Raw genomic sequence first — 17,781 nt, 5'->3', positions numbered from 1 at the left:
GAGTGTTTTTTGCACAGACACAAGCATAATTTTCTGGTACAATGCTGATGTATTTGTAATTTAGTGTAAGCAATTGTTCCTGGGCGTGCTATTTTCCGAAATGTTATTCCCTAGATTTACCAGTGTGGATAAAAGTAAAAGTAACTATAAAACAAAAAAATAAAAGTAACTAAATCAAAATGATCAGTCTGTCTGTTTATCGGGGCTGCTTATTTATTTATTTATTTATTTAATTATTTGCAACCTATGCGAACAGTTAAAAAGAAGCTACAAAAGCTTTATCTTGCTTAGTATTTTCTTCTTTGTATGTTTGGAGGACTAATTTTGGGGTCGATGGAGTACAATAGACTCCGTTATTGGAAATGTTATGGCGTATATTAATCTCTGAAGGAGTTTGTTACAAGTGGTTATTGTTTTAGGATGGCCAGGTGGTGGATTAGGTGATTAGGCTGCTGTTGGCGAGTGTGTATGGTCATTTTCCCAGTTAATGACACTTAAAATTTTCTAGTGCATTGGCCCTCATCCACTAAAAAAGCAGTCATCCATTATGGTTTTTCTACTTCCTTCTTACTGCTATATGTGTAATACTATCCTTCCCTTTTCAGCTGCTTTAGTGATATTTCCCCATTCTCTCACTTAGTTTAGTTTGGCTGCTGAATTGTTGCCTAAAGTAAGCTCAGACTAATGGAATTAGCTGTTTTGTTTCAGTAGAAACTGATTGCCCATCTCTTTTGCTGTTTCTGTCCTCTGTAATGTCATAGGAGTTTCTTAATGAACATGGGAGCACTGAACCAATGCTGTAGTTAAGGTCAGTGTCAATTATCTCTGGTGACATAATCATCACTGGCGTTCCATTCACAGCAGATGCAGGAGCAGTTACGGGAGGAGAAAAAAGAGCAAGAGTGCAATCATCACAGAGGCTGAGATGCACCATATATCCTGTCTACATTACAGTACTGAAGGTGAGAATTTGCCAAGTTTGTATTACACTGCTCATTTACATCTGTAGGTGCAGAGTGTAAATATAGGGTTATATAGGTATATTAGGGTTAAGAATGACTCAAATTGCTGGTTGGTTGAAAATCCAAGTAAAGCCAAACAGATAAGTGTGTGATAGAGGAATATCCCACTCCAGATATTTCTGTATAAGTACATGTTGTGTGATAAGTCTGCCAATGTTGATCAGCTATTAAAATACTGAGATGATGGATTCAAACCAAGATTGTATTTGTAGGATCGCAAAACCCCCATGTGAATTCTGTAGCCCGTGTCAGCCCTGGGGTAAAGAATATTGCTCTTTGCGACCAAACTGTGTTAAATCCATAAGGGGGATTATCTCTACTCAGAGAATTCCTCCTTTAATTCGCGCTGTGTTTCCAGACTTTTGGCATTCAGGACGTTTAATCCTATTTTCTCCACTACACTGACGTATTTTTCATGGCTTTGATTTTCTGGTTGGTCTGAGTGGACTGCATAAACTAAATGTGAGGGAAACAACATGGTCTTACTGCTCATAAAATGATTAATTCAGCAAGAAATCAACCATCTAATAAGCTCTGGTAAGATGCCTTTATTTATATGAAATAACCTTTATGTGGCTAAGTTATTAGAGGGATTGTACTGCATTCGCAGTGAGAAATGAAAGGGTCCATGATGAATTAGACAGTCTGACTGGCGTAAGTGTTTCTAAAGACTTACAGTATAAGATCCAGAGAGAGCAGACATTTATTTTTGCGGTTATTGCAACTTTGTTCAGGCAAAATTGGACATATGATTCTTGTCAGCATAAATATAAATGTTTGGTTTTGTTGGGTGACAAGTATTCATTTTTCATGTGTGGCTGATGTAGCTGTAGCTGATAACCCTGACGTAAGGTCTATTTTACAAATGGTTGTCCTGTTTTGCATGATTTCCACCAGGACATAAAAGAATTGATTATGATTATTGATTATTTAGATTTTTTCCCCCCCCTCTATTAATTTGCAAGTATGAAGTGCATATATGCTATTCAGTAAAAGCAGACTATCAGTTTTAATGCTGAATGCTGTGGTCATAGTTCTGGCTTTTGTCATTTATAGCTTTTTTCTTCCACGTTTCATTGTTTGGGTGAAAAAAGTCTTCATAGTAAATGTGCAAATTTAAGTACATTAGTTGTTCTCATTCAGAAGAGTTTTTTTTTTTAAATGTCCGTCTATTAATTACAAGACTTGCATGTAAGAGTTATGTGGCAGTTTGAGCTTTGATAAATAGATTAGCTTGTCTCTGCAAAGCAGGCAAAATTAGCTACGAGGTACCAGGCAGAGAGTGGTTAAGCATTTAAGTGAAAACATTAAGCCCCAATGGTCCAGGCCAAATGCTGGGTGAGCCTTTAATTAGTACAATCACCTCTGACCTGCCTAGCAAAGAAGCAGCTCAAGATGACAAAGGCAAACATGGTTTTACTACACACACGTACGTACACACCCAGCTAATTCAAGCAAGAATGCCCATAATTCCACATGCTATTTTCATACTAGAACATATTTAGGAGAAAGGAAAACAGGCACTCCTTTGAAATGGTGTCAGGCAGATCTGTAGGATTTAATGTCATGATTAACAGTGTGAAAATAATTTCTGCATGGTACGTTGAGTTTTTTTTAGTCAAACCCAAGTCAGATGTTATTGTAATGAGGAATGTGGGTCTCTTCTTTCCTTTGTAAAGCTCAGGAAATTTATGATTGTGTTAAGCAAAAATCACATCATACTGTCAAAAAAGTATTACCAGAGTTATACAAATTATACACAGATATATACCATGATCCTCGCCCCAGATGCCTGCATCATCAGCAACTCCTTTATTAAATGAACTCATAAAGCAGTTGACACAATTCTGACAGTTTCAATTTTAAAGACTAAGCTAGATAGTAAATTTACAAAAAAGTTTTTTTTTTTTTTTTTGTAATGAATAAATAATATCTATATGCAAACACATAGCTCAGTTTGGCTTCTTAGACCTTCTCTTTTTTCCTGACCCAGTCCTCAAATATTGTTATGTCTGTTGCCAGAGGCGAACCTGGGTTATGTGGGGGCCTGAGGCAAAATAAATGCATGGGGCCCTTCTGAAAGATCTTTTTTGTTATTATGTCTTCATATTACCCAGAGACATAATTATACAACGTACATTTAAAAGTAGTCAAAACACATCTAACAGGACATAATGTTTACTTTTTACAGCTTGGTGTGTTTTACAAACAAGAAATCAAATCTCAGTGAAGAAACAAAATGTCCATCTTCAACTAATGTTAACTGATATTAACTAATGTAAAGTATTGATTCACGGGAGCAAGAGACACTGATACTTGCCAAGCGGTGCTGCCGGTGTTGTGCCCATCGTTCACGGTAACACCGATTGCATTTCAGCCCACATTAAGAACTGCTAACTCTACTCAAAACATGCTAACCCTAGCTAACTATTACCAGTAATTCATCTTGCAAATAATAAGATGAAATAAAACTGAAATTGGACAAAAAGATGTAGGTTTGTTTGTCTTTAATTATCCTTAATTCATACGTCATTATCTCCATCACTTACCACTGTCCTGCTTCCTCTTTTCCTCTTCTTCTTGTTTTCTCTTGTGCTTCTGGCTGCCAGATAGATACATCCTCTTCATTTTCAGGAATTAGAGCTCGTGCGACTCGCGTGTGAAGGGGTGGCACAGGAACATAAACGAGTCTTCAAAACTTATTTAAATGATCAACCCTCGGGGGCCCTCTCAGAATGCGGGGCCCCAGGCAATTGCCTGCCTTGTAGATACACCTCTGTCTGTTGCATTCAAGACTGATACCCAGTTGCACACTGAAAGGGGATGCTGAGTGATGGAGTTTTTCTTAGGAATCAGCCTCTTGGTTGGCATGTGCTACCCAGCCATTGGCCCGCAGTTGATACCCTGGGGTCAGAACTCCAAAGTCTCTATTAATGCCTTCCAGACCTGGTACGTGCATTGGGGCCCGCTATCTGAAATGCTTTCAGGGATGCCAAACTGTCTGAAAATTAGTTGAAATACTTCAAGCGCAAGAAGGGGAGTTAGTTGTCAGGACTTGGCAAATCAATCTGTGGCTTCCAGGTTGGAATCCTATTGCTGTGCTTATGTTGGTTCCTATTATGTGTGACCAAGGACATTGAGCTTGGATAAAATTTACAGGCTAAAAAGATTATATGGACTTTTTCTTTTGCACATGCAGAACATGATTTAATGCATTTGTGAACATCCAACATTATGGATTCCCACCAGTATTTGGTGCTAGGTAGTTGATGGGTCTTGGTGAAGCCTGGATGTCCTGTGGTTACTGACAAATGGACTCAAGTGATTAATTTGTCGCAAATGAAGGCACCAGCCAGGTTAACCTGGTAAACCCAGGAATGCCACCTGGGTTGCTTGGGAGCATCTGGCAGAAGCTTTGGAAGGAACTGAGCTACCACCTCTGAAAGTACTTCTTGCTTGTATCAAGTGAAATCAGGGACATTGAGTCCCAATGGACCAAGTCCTGAATAACAGAGACAGCTGTAAGAAGTTGTGTCCAGAAGGCTGTTGGTATCTGTCATGGCAGTAAACCTAGGATGGACTGGTGAACACCAGTGGTCAGAGACACCATCAAGTTGAAGAAAGAGCCCTTCCAAGTAAAGCTCACAGATGGGTTTCCTGACTCACTTGAGAGGTATAGGAGAGTCAGTAGGTTTGCAGTTGCAGAAGTGAAAGCTCAGGCTTGGGAGGGGATATTGTTGGTTATGGAAGAAGCAGTTTGCCTTCAGGGGGCAATGCCAGAATTTTCTGTTTCTGTTATTATGAAAGTTCTAACATCAAGACTTTGAGGTAGATGAGCTTAGCCTGGACATGTTGAAGGCACTGGGCAAGGCTGGTATCATGTTGATAAGATGCTTCTTCAATGTTACCTGGAAAACTGGGCTCTTGCTTTTTGAACCAGAAAACTAGGGTGGTGGTTTTAATTTAATAAAAGAAGAAAAAAATGGTATGTTTCAAATGTAGGGAAAACATACTGTTCAGCCTCCTTGGAAAAAATTTATTCCAGCGTTCTAGAGAGGAGACTCCATCAGACTGTTGATCCTAGCATTCATGAGGAACAATACAATTTCTTACAGGGGTGTAAAACAGAATCTTGGGCACTATGCAAAGACAGTGTGTTGGGCCCCTTTCCCACTTTTTTTTTTTTTTTAAATAATAGTGTACAACTATACAAATAGCTCTGGTGATCACTGGTGTATATTACTGATGTAATTTTTAAACCAACACTATTAAAAAAGATGTAGATCATATAAATGTATAGTATAACATAAAAAATGATATATTATTTGCATCTATGTTAATGCAGCACTTTGAATCATATTTGTGTATGAATTGTGTATGTCTCTGGAATAAAGTATTTAATATGTTTAATCATTTTTCATTTTCCAGTTTATTATCATGCCATCTTAATGTTATGACCAATCATATTAATATTTTGATGAATGATCCATGTAATCTGTCTGTATTTAAAAAGGACAAACGTCGTTTTCATATTGTTTTCCATATTTGCTAACATTTTTTCTCTAAAGATTTGTCTCTTAGAGTGAGATTGGAAATTTGAAAGAAATTTGTGAGGAGTTGTTCCCCTCACTTTGTTTCTTTTTCTTTTCCTCCCTCTCTTTTGCAAATTTTGCAAATTGCGTGTATATTGTGCTTGTGAGAGGCGTGTACACAGACGTGTGTGCTGGAGCTCGTAATAATAAAAAAAATAATTTAATAATTTTAGGATCTTCGAGGGCCCCTCACATGCCAGGGCCCTACATGCTCAGTCACCCTTTTCCCTCACTTACGACGGCCCTGATTTCTGACCAGGCCATGGAAAACATACCAGCTCTTTACTTTTGCCGGCTTTGTGAGGGGTCAGGAGAGGTGCTCTACATGTGTTCTACATGCTACGTCTATGTGTATTTTGTGGATTTGGAGAAGGCTTACGATTGCTTGCATTGACATTTCTTGTGGGATGTACTGATGGAATACAGTGTATATTGATGTAGGAGTATCTGGATCGCTACTTTGTGTAAGAGTTTTTTGTGCTTATCTCAGAATTCTTATTCACAAAAGGAATAAGAGAATAGGAATATAAGGCATGGGAATAGCTAAACAACAGGCATACCAGGCCTAGTAATGTCATTGACACAATGCAAGTGTGAAATGTCGCAAAGATGTGGTAAGAGTCTTGGCATTAAGGCAAAACCATTTAAGACGGTCCCGTATCGATACCCTAAAGATGTGCACCTACCAAAAAACAGTTTAAGCCCAAGACTCACCCTGGCTTCAGTGGATAATCTCACCTGTATACTGTAGATTTCGGACTGCTGCTGTAATCATGAAGACTGTCCTGTGCTTATCCTGTGCTTTTTCAGGACTCTTATTCACAAAAAAATACAGAAATATAAGGAATAGCTAAACATCAGGCATACAAGGCCTAGTAATGTCACTGATACAATGCAGGTGTGAAATGTTGCAAAAATGTGGTAAGAGTCTCAGTTATTTAAGGAAGTGTTTGTCATTGTGAACAAGGTGTGCTGAATTAGATGTCTGGACATTGTGAACAGGGATATGCTGCTTGTGAGTCGTGTGAATGATTACGTGATGTGGTTTGGCATTTACAGGCTACTTAGAAAGCATGAGAGATGTGGTTTTTTAAAGTTTCAGAAGCAGGTGCTGACAGACAGAACAGTGTATACGTAATGAGTGACTCCAGCTTAAGTCAGTATCAACAGTTAAGAAGTAGTGTGAGGATTGTACGAGGTGTTGAAAGTGTCACATATCATAGCATTTTCTATTAAAACTATTCCACAGGTATGTTCACTGGCTTCACTTACTTTGGTATAGGATGTCAATGTCTTAATTAAAGGAGTCAGATTCGCTCAAGAGCCAAGTAATGTGCACAATATTTTTCTATCTATAATGAGACATGGTAAGTTTTATTAGCATAGTTACAGAGCTACGAAGCATTTCTTTTTTTAACCTCGTGCATTTACTGCTAGTGTCATATCAGGACAGGAATTAGGAACACATGCCTACAAGTGAAAAACTTTATAGCCTAGTATCAAATACATTTATCATATAATCTAGTCTTCCTTTTGCAAAGCTGTGAGCCGTGTTGTAAATAAATTAATAAATAAATCCTAACAAAATAGCCATAAAATTGCCTCACTGCTAACCAGCTGACTTTTAAATGTCATCAGATTGGAGCTCCACATGCAGATGGGACTCACGGTTGCCTGTTCAGCTTGTTGGTGGTCGATTTGCCCTTTAAATTGCACTGCTTCAGGCCCAAACAACTCCTGCTTTGTGTGCCAGCTTTGGAAGACACAAGCTCAGTGCTTGGTGCTCTAGCAAATCCCAGAACCTGGAAACAGACCCTCTGTTCTGTTAAAAAAAAATAAATAAATAAATAAAAAGATATGAGAGGACTTTCTGAGAACTCGGAGAACATAGTTTAGTTTGAAGGCATATTTGACGGGCTAGAAAAATGTTTGGTTTCTTCCTGAATTCCTTGGATTAAATTAAATGAGCCTGTACATGATGTATGTCTGGTTCTTTTGGTGAATTAAAACCAGTTTCACCCAATTAGAGTGCAGTTAAATCCCAAAATATCTTCAATTTATAACCATGAAATTATAGAGGATTTTTTTTTTTCTGTTGGCTGAAGTCAGTTCTTATTTTATCAAAGTAATTTTTAGAATGAACTTTGACCTTATTTTTGGCCAGTATACATTTGTGTACTGTATCTTACATTTATGATTAATTCATTGTCTGCTTGGAGAGAGTGACTAATTGCCTGGTCTTTCTCTCCTGGTCCTAGATAGAAATCATTCATTCTGTTTTTGGTGCTTGTGGCTTCTGTGACACTGTGACAAATCCGTCTCTGTCTCGACATCCCCATTTGGGTGCAACAAATATTTTCTGGCTGGGCATCAAATATGTTCTGGCTGTCATAGCAGCCTTTACTGGTGATAGCTCAGCTAGCCCAGCTGGACACATAAACACTACAACTGTTTATCACTTAAGCAACTGCAATTGATTCATCTCCCTGCAAGTCAGTTCATGTTAGCCCTTCTGGCGAGTCAGTGCTACATTTTTCTTAATGCCTCATTGCCATAGGCTGAGAAGCACATTGCATGAATCTTTGTTTAAAAAGAACCTCTGTTTATTCCCATCCTGCTTGTGTGACCTTCTGTGCAGACATTTTCTACATTTTCACCAGTTATAGAGGGAAGTTCTTTGAAGAGGATGCTAAATTGCATTGAATACTAATTGACATAGTTTGGAAAGGAAAATGAGTATTTGTTTAATTTTATCTCCCAAAAATGAATCACAGTAGATATGTAGAGGCGTCTAATAAAAACTATGCTATTAAAACTATCCTATGAAATGAGCTGTGACTAAAATGTGCAGAGTCAGTTGGTGGCAATTGCATGACCAGTTACAGGAATTATTATTCTGATATTTACGTCTCAATAGCACAGAGCTGAGCACGACAAACAGAATATTTTCTGATCCGTTCCTATATAATTTTCATTGCCATGAAAGTGTGCAATGTCCAATAATTGTTCTTTTTTATGCAAGTAGCTTAGTCAAGTTTTAATAAACACATGAAGAAGACATTGTGTCATAAGACAAATAGAGCACATTGACAATATGCAAAAATCTAAAGTCTAAAGTCCATACACAGGTCTAAGACCAAACCATAAAGACAAAAAGGTTCAACAAAAGCCATAATCGAGACTAAATATGTAAAGTTCTGAATGTATATTTTTAACTTTTTTAAGTTTTTAGACCCTAAATCCCACCCAAGGAATAAACCAGTATAAAACGTCTCAACTAGGTATCTATATAATCACTTTCCGTGAATGAACTCCATCTGTTATTTCAATATATATTTTCTCACAACATACAGTATACTACCATGTCTGTTAATTTGTGTATTGCTTATTGTAAAATACCTGAAAGCATGTATTTCATAAATAAAGCAGCAATGCTGAGCAGAGAGAAGTGGTTACTTGCACAATGCGAGTAAGACAATGAAACTTTTTTTCCCTCAAAAATTGCAATTTTACAATTTACAATGATCTCTTAGTAGTATTAAAATCATTCACTTCTTTCCCATGCTATATTGTTGCTAAACTTCATACAAAAGCAGTCATAGGAAAAACTATGTTTAAAAAATGCAATGTAATAAGCAATCATTTTTCTTTAAAACTATGATTTAAACCCTCAACCTCTCATGGACATGATATGCTTTTTTTTCTGATGGGTAGGTGGTACAACTCTGGCATTACACTGACTTCATCAGCAATGGCGCTTTAACTGCAGGGAGTTTTTTGTTTTTTTTGGAGAACATTGCTCCTATTTAGAATGCGCTCTCCATATCCCAAAGACTTCAGGCCAAAGGAAGATGCCACAAACTTAGAAAATAGGAAAAAGAGATAAGGAGGAACAAGGGGAGCATTCTTTTTTTTTTTTTTACCCAAGGTCCTTTTAGGCTGGAGGGAACTGTCTGTAGCATGCATCACCTCTCAGTTTGCGTTCATAAAGTCCATCCGCACACTCTTCTCACGTCACGCCATCCTGCTGCCCCAGTACAAATTATTAGAGAACCAAAGAGCATCAGACTTTTCAGACGTCATTTCTGTATATTCCAAATCCTCACCCCACACACATTTCAGCAAAAATGCCTAGTTTCATCCACATACACTCCAAGTTAACAGCTAAATCTATTTACACAAACCAACTTACTAAAATTCGCACACTATTTTTTTCGCAAGATTTTTTCTTAAAATGTAAATTAGGCTTAAAAAAATATTTACCTCAATATAAGTTTTAGAAACATACTATGAAGTCCAGTGAGTTCAATTTGGTTGATAAAACATGCTTTTTTTAGCCTTTCACTCCATTACAGACTTAAAGTGAATGAATTATACATTTTGTTGCATTTACATATATGTTTATAGCATATACTTACATATGCAATGTTTAATTAGCAAAATGTTTAATCAGCACTTTAAACATATTTTACACTTTAAACATATTTTTAGGCTCAAAATCCAGTTTAGTTCAGTCTGTTTTTAAGGACTAAATGATGTTAGTCATCACTAAGTGAGTTTATGACTGTGCACTATGTGAGATGCATTTAAACAGACATTTGCTAAGTTTGCTAATGTTTCTATGAAAGTTAGACTGTAAATTTCCAAAAATATTTTTCCAGCAATATTCTAAAACAATTGTCGTAACATCAGTTTGCTCACAGTAACGCAACGTTGTAGAAATTGAATATTTACAAATATTATGTATAAATGTGACTTGGTAAGACAACTTGGTATTAATAGAAAGAAACGTTCCTAGAATCATAATGTTCTGAAATCTTTCCGCTAACCTAAAATAGTTCAAATAGCTGTATTATATCTGGACATATATCTATTCCGTTTAAGCCTATTGCGTCTACTGTACAGTGTTAGATATTCTCTCATATTATTATTGTCTGTAAATTTTATTATTATAATATGTCTTGCCATCTTATAGGTATGTGTGTTCTGGAAGCTTCATATCCAGTCAAATTCCTTGTGTGTGTGTGAACACATTTGGCAATAAAAGCTCAGATTCTGATTCAGATTCAGAATAGTTAGCTGGGGTAATCCCGCTAAAAATGGCCTAATTGGAACAACACAAAATCTTCTTCAAGTTATCATGAAAATGAGAAATCAGGTCATCACCAGCTTACAATGCATGCAATCATGCAATTAAACTGAAAAGTAGGAAGTGTTTAAGTAGCATTATAAGATGCTAAGACTGGTAAATCAGGACTTTAGTGCAGACCTCAGTCCCACACGTGTTGGATGTGAACATGCCTCTTGCTCGGGGCTCTAACAGCAAGGATGTCTGAATCGCTTCTCTGTTAGACCAAGGAACAACAGGTTAGCTTTGTTAACACAACCAAATGATAGTTGTAATATTTGGAAGAGAGGGGGGAGTGACAAAATATCTTTCAAAGAATGCCCAAAGAGCGTTTTTTCAGTATCCTCTCTTAATTTTCAGTATCCTCTCTTAATTTTCAGTATCCTCTCTTAATATAACAATAAGAGTCGAAATCATGCATCGATTCTGAAATTTTCAAGTAGAGGCAGGAGAAAAAACCCGGGGCAATTCTTAGACATGGGTGTGAATTTAGAGTTGATGCACATTCCTCACTTAATTACATTTTTATTGGTCTGCATCAAGATTTATGTTTAGACATGTTTCCACATGCAAACACACACAATCGAGCTTGTAGTCACACACAATCTCATAAACACGCACATAAACACATACCAAAAAACACAACATTCCACTCGAGTACTGTTACTCTTAACAACTAAAAAAACCTACTTTACTGTCTAACTTGAGTAAATGTAATAAAACCATTTTGTTAAAAATGTTTAAAATTCTCACATAAACCTACTTTGGCATTAAATTTATGGTAAATGCACGTCTTCCTCAACTGTCTTGTTATTCTGATAAAAACGGAGCTAAAATCTCTGACTTCATTTTGCTTAAATTATGCACTGCTTTGCTGGTTTTAATGCAGTGATGCTGGATATATCATAAAGTAAAGGATACAATCATTCAAAATTTTGGTGTTCTTCCAATAAAATATATAAGTAAATAAATAGTTCAGTACAGCAAGACAGCTAGACAACAATTTTAAAAATGGTTTAGCTTTCAGTTGACATGAGGTATAATTAATGACTGAAATACATCTGGGTACATTCTCTCTCTCTCTCTCTCTCTCTCTCTCTCTCTCTCTCTTTCTGTGTGTGTGTGTGTGTGTGTGTGTGTGCCTGAGATATGGTCATCAACATTTAGAATTTACTCTGCCTTTTTTTTCTGGAGCAACAGTAGCAGTAATTGTTTCTTGGATGTTTAGAACAAATAATGTTTTATGCAGGCAGAGTGGAACTAAAGATGAAACAGTAGTTAGCCCTAAGCCAGTTTCAGTTTAGAGACGAGCAAATCAGTTAAAAAGAGTCTTTGTGAAATGGGAACGGTGACGTCAAATGAGCTCTATAAAAGCATAAAGTCATCATTTTGGGAGACAACTCAGTAAAAGGCAAACAAATTTTCTTCCTCTCTCTTTTATATTTTCATTGTTGTATCTTTGAGTGCATTGAATGCAGCCGGTCCAGAAGCCTGAACGCGCCTGACTTCCTTTATTTGGTCACTATAACCCGGCTGAGTGCACGAACTGACTACTTACTGAGGTCTCTGTGTTGATCTGTTGCGCATAACAATATGTTGGACATGCTTGAGTACAGTCATTACCAGGTGAGATACAACTTTAGTGCTTGACTTTATATTTTAGTCAATTTGGAATGGGAGAGTTTGATCCAGGACCTTGTTGTTTAGACTAAGATCTTATCCTTCACTTTCTGTAATAAGACTGAAAAAATATATGTTATCCAGATATTTAGATTTTCTGTGGCATGCGTCTTCTACATGATGGACATTTGGACTTTTGTCTTTCCTGCAGGTACAGACTCATTTGGAGAGCCCTAATAAGTACCACCTCCAGCAGAGTCCAAGGCAGCAGGTGAAGCACTATCTGCCCAGCACGCTTGGGGCTAAGCTCAGCCCTCCGTTAAACAGCCAGAATCCGGAGCACGGCATGCCCCCCGGCCCCGGAGCCAGCGCCCCCAACAGCCCCATGGCCCTGCTCACCCTCAGCAACAACTGCGAGAAAGAGGTAACTCCCCATCCTGTTTTAGACTCTTACTAAAAGTGAATATAGTTTTGTCATAAAATTCACACACATTAATCATATTTATACTGCAGAGATTATGTTTAGTTCACTTTGATCTGTCACGCTAAACTAAAGAGTTTAAAAGTTACTGGTCTGTGTAAATATGAAGCAAAAAAAAAAAAAAAAAAAAAAAGTGATTTTTAGTTCCTGTCACATGATCTACATTTGTTTTGTTCTTATTTTGTTTCGCTTTTATTGCTAATAATTGTTAATAATAATGAAGATCATAAATAAATTGGACAATTTTAGTGATATTAAATGAAAAGGAATGGTCTGAGATTTGGAGTTTCATCTCCATGAAAATGCTATAACTGCATACTCGGTCATGTTTTATGGTTTACAAAGTGTTATTGATATATTATCTTCTTTGCTTATATGTTCTGCTGCTGCTCTAGATGGACGACGTAATTGAAGACATTATCAGTTTGGAGTCAAGCTATAATGATGATATCCTTGGATTAATGGACGCAGGACTTCAAATACCAAATACAGTAAACTAAGACAGAAATATGATACTGATCTTTCATTTGTTTAAATAATTTCTGTGTTTGAGTATAAAATAATTGTAACGTTTGACTCCTTTTTAGATCCCAGTTTCTGCAAATCTCTTGGACATCTATAGTAATCATACACTTCCTCCAGCTGGAGTCACCATTGGGAATTCCTGCCCATCTAGTTTACCCAATGTGAAAAGGGAATTCTCAGGTATATCAGCTTCCATTATGTCTGTGATAATTCTGCCTAGAGTACCCATTAAAGCCATTTAAGCATATTTCCTCATAAATCCCTTACATGTCAGAATTAAACTCATAAACCTCCAACAAACAATATCATATTGAATGGGAACTGAAAGTTTTTCTTTTTCTTAAATTAAACTATCCACATTGTGTGCAATTTTAAGTGCACAGCTGCAACGATAAATAAAATCTATATTGTACCAAATTACCCCAGCTCCTGACATGATGCACGTGGACCAACCTGGACCATGTGGCAAGTTTGACTCTTATCAGAGGCCCGAAGGCCTTCCAGTAGGTATGTTTCCCTCTGCTTGACAAACACATATATGAGTCTTAGATTAGAGTTAACTGTATGATGTGTTTTCGCACATATTCCTGTACTACATCAAATGAAAGAAAACACATTTTAATTGGGATAGTGCATGATAAATGCATTTTCATTTGTGCATTTACTGTAATAAATTAAATTGTGATTGATGGAAAATTGCACACAATTTGGATGCCTGATTACAAAAACATACACATATAACTGAAAACAAATCAGATAGCAGAATAAGTGTTCCAAACTGTAAATTATACAGTATATTATATATTCTTTTTTTTAATTATAAAGAAATTTCAGGATTTTTTTTGTGGTTTTTTGGTGTTTATTTATGTTAACTGGACTTGAAATGTTTTTTAATTATTTTTTTTTTTTCCAGAAGCAGAAGTCAGAGCTTTGGCAAAAGAGAGGCAAAAGAAGGACAACCACAACCTAAGTAAGAATAATTCTTATATCATTCAAACACAATTTGCTTAGTGAACTGTTGCTAAACAAACTTTCTTTGCCATGGTCAATATGCTCCCTGTCTAACAAACATGCTTCTTTTTTCCTAGTTGAACGGAGACGGCGCTTTAACATAAATGACAGAATTAAAGAACTTGGGACGTTAATTCCCAAATCTAATGATCCGTAAGTCAACCAGCTAGCCATAATTGCCGACATTAAGAATCACATTAAGGCTGCTTCAAAGTAAACCAAAATGATTTCTCTTTGTAAATATAATTAAAAGAAAAAACACTTAAGCTGATTTTTCATTTTTAGTCGATACAGGAATGGGTTATGTATTTACTTATGGGTTTACTACGGGTTTTATAGAGATATGAGGTGGAATAAAGGAACTATTCTGAAGGCCTCAGTGGACTACATCAGGAAACTACAGAGAGAGCAGCAGAGAGCAAAAGAGCTGGAGAGCAGGCAGAAGAGACTCGAGCACACCAACAGACACCTCCTGCTTCGCATTCAGGTACACAATATGAATTATTCATTTCCAAAAATGAGGTTTTATACTGGTATGCATACTGAAGCAATAACTCTGTAGGAGCTTGGGACGGTACGAAAAGTGTTTTACACTTTAGTGATGGATTAAGTAGAAATTATAACATGTATAGAAATATATAATATGTAGTAGAAATATATAGTATATACACTGTTTATACCCTTGCACAGCTTATTTTCTGATTTGTATTGGGTGTAAAATGCGAATTCAGGTTTAGAGTAATGAATATGGTACATGTGTTTATGGTTCAGGAGCTGGAGATGCAGGCTCGTGCTCATGGCCTGGCTGTAGGAGGCTCCTCAACGCTCTGCTCCACTGAGTTGGTGGCTTGCGCCATCAAGGAAGAACCCATCAGCTACACAAGCTGCTCATCCGAGCTGTACACTCGTCCACACCTCCCCAGCCCGGATCATTCTCGGCCCACCACTCTGGACCTCAACAATGGCACCATTAGCTACAGTGACAGCACCACCGAGGAAGCAGAGGCAGGGCTTTATGCAAGCCGCAAAGAACCCACAACCAAGCTAGACGACATGTTTCTGGAGAACACACTGTCACCAGTGGGCACCAGTAACCTGCTGCTCTCCTCAGGTTCTCCCACACACTCCAATGACAGCAGCAGACGAAGCAGCACGAGCACAGAGGAGCAGGACAAGGGCTGTTAGCACTGCTAATGAACTTTTAATAACTCTTTATGACTGTTTTTGTTTAGGATTGTTTTCGTTGTTGGGTTGATTACAGTAGTAGTGTATTCAAAGATGTTTCTGTGCACTGCTAAAGATATGCAAGGATTTGGAACACCACTGGGATTTTTGGGATCTTTTGAAATGTGATTTGTTTCCGGTACATTAATTCTGTTACATCTAGTGTAACAGATGTGATTCCATTTTGCCCATGATTTTTGATATATATTATTTATATTAAAAAAAAAAAAAGACAAGAGAAACATTAGTTATGTCATGATGCCTCATCCTAGTTTATACTTGCATTATACTGTATATTATTAGCATATCTGTAATCTGTCATTTAATCAGAAGTAAAATGAGATAATTCTGAAGTTATTGCTTTTAGTGCCATTATAACTGCCAAAGTTTAAAGTTCTCACAAAATTTCTTTGGTGTAAATTCTAATAATAATAATAATAATAATAATAATAATAATAATAATAATACCCCTTTACTCAGATTTGGTGTTAAATTTGAATTATATACTGTATTTATGGTAAATTAAGATTCTTAGTACCAAATTTCACAAAAATTAGTAACTCCTAAAGGATATAGATGATAACTATAGACTAACAATAATAAATAGGTTAAGAGTTAACAGGGTTTTCTTCAATCTGTAGTGTATCATTTAATTATCCACCAGAATATATACGTAATTTCTTTTTTTCAATTAGTCATCAGAAAGAACATAAATAAGTACATTATAAACTGAAAATGGACAGAAATAATGGTTATTCAAATTTAGTTATCCATATAGTTATACAGTATTCACTATATTGTATTCTCTATGTGCTTTTTCTAATATATTTTATTAGAAAAGTGGAAAGTTCACCTTCTGATTACTCCCTATGGTATATTTGTTTACATGGTAAATATATAAGTTTGGAATTTGAAGTATTTGCTCATTATTAATGTATTCAGTATAAACTTGTTATATGATTTTATATACTGTAACTACAGAATATTTGTTTTCTCAATTTCTTGGCAGTACACGCTTAGAAAAAAGCGGTTCTTTGAATATGAAAAAATTCTTAGCTTCTTAAAATGGGTTTATTTTGGAACCGTTCCTGATCGGGAAACACTCTGTTGTAGGTTTCTACTTAGAACCTTTAAGGGTTCCCTCACAAGCACAACCAGAGAACCCTTAAGGGTTCTATTTGACCCTTTTCTAATAGTGTTATATAGATATATAGTAGGATATATAGATATGAATCATTAGTTCACAACTGAGAGACCTTGAATGAAGTGCCTTTAATTGAAGAAATATTTCCTCTTTTTTTTTTTAATATTTCCTTTATATATTGAAAAAGATTGGTGTCAAAATAAAGACGTCACTTACACATGCACACACAGTGCAAATTTCTCCTCGCATTATTTGGAATGCTTTGTTAATTGAAAAGATATTCGCAAGTTCATACAGTAACACAAGATTATGTTTAAAATATTGCTTAATACAAACATGCACACTTTATTTATCATTATAGAAATTACAAAACAGATTCTTTTTCAGCTTCTTGTTTTTCAGCCAGTGTAGAAGAAATCGTATTGAGCAGCTCCTGTTCATTTTAGTAGTTTAAGAATTAGAATTTACACTGCAAAATCATTTTCTGTTAACATTACACAATTCACTGCATCAGACTAGATATTAGAAGAGCTGTATAATAATTCTTTTGGATCCATGCCCTGTGCAAATATTTTTCAGTATATGAACTATCCTACAATATAAAACACAGAGCAATGACAGCAACAAGAACAGCAAAAAACAAATTAAATGAACTGTCTTCATGTTCATGTTAAGAAAAAAATAATTTTCCTCAGTACAATAAACAGTCTGTTAACAGTTCTTTTTACATAGATCTTCATATAAAGAACACTAACATCATGCTTTTCATATTTTTAAAATCACTGGTAGTCTTGATGTTATAGCTGTTGAATATTAGTCATTAAGCTGATAATTCAGTAACAGATGAAAATTAGGTTTTTGTTCCCAAAGCCCTTCATTGTTATTTCTAATGCAACTAAATATCTTTCACACATTTGTCCTGCATTATCTGACTTACCTGTTTGGTTTGTGCGTTTTTACACCATTCATCATCCTTCATCATCCTGACTGTAGGAGCTACTGTATCATACACTCATTAAAAATGTAGGATGCAA

At 36.2% G+C, this 17,781-nt stretch overlaps 1 protein-coding gene across 1 annotated transcript; it reads left to right on the top strand.

Moving 5' to 3' along the window:
* Positions 1-12,030: 12,030 nt before the first annotated feature.
* On the top strand, positions 12,031-16,068 carry mitfa (melanocyte inducing transcription factor a). Its single transcript, XM_026921537.3, has 9 exons — positions 12,031-12,368; positions 12,574-12,786; positions 13,239-13,334; positions 13,431-13,548; positions 13,795-13,875; positions 14,282-14,338; positions 14,457-14,532; positions 14,719-14,866; positions 15,151-16,068. The coding sequence occupies exons 1-9, from the start codon at positions 12,336-12,338 to the stop codon at positions 15,562-15,564; spliced, it is 1,236 nt and encodes a 411-aa protein (XP_026777338.1). The 5' UTR covers positions 12,031-12,335; the 3' UTR covers positions 15,565-16,068.
* Positions 16,069-17,781: the final 1,713 nt, after the last annotated feature.

This window comes from Pangasianodon hypophthalmus, chromosome 2 (assembly GCF_027358585.1).
Source record: "Pangasianodon hypophthalmus isolate fPanHyp1 chromosome 2, fPanHyp1.pri, whole genome shotgun sequence".
In the NCBI taxonomy this organism is placed as follows: domain Eukaryota; kingdom Metazoa; phylum Chordata; class Actinopteri; order Siluriformes; family Pangasiidae; genus Pangasianodon; species Pangasianodon hypophthalmus.
This window is presented reverse-complemented; position numbering and strand designations above follow the sequence as displayed.

Coding starts and splice junctions, on each gene's coding strand:
- mitfa (XM_026921537.3), top strand. CDS start 12,336: ATGTTGGACATGCTTGAGTACAGTCATTACCAG. Junction 13,549..13,794: donor TGTGAAAAGGGAATTCTCAG/GTATATCAGCTT, acceptor AAATTACCCCAG/CTCCTGACATGATGCACGTG. Junction 14,339..14,456: donor GAAGGACAACCACAACCTAA/GTAAGAATAATT, acceptor CTTTTTTCCTAG/TTGAACGGAGACGGCGCTTT.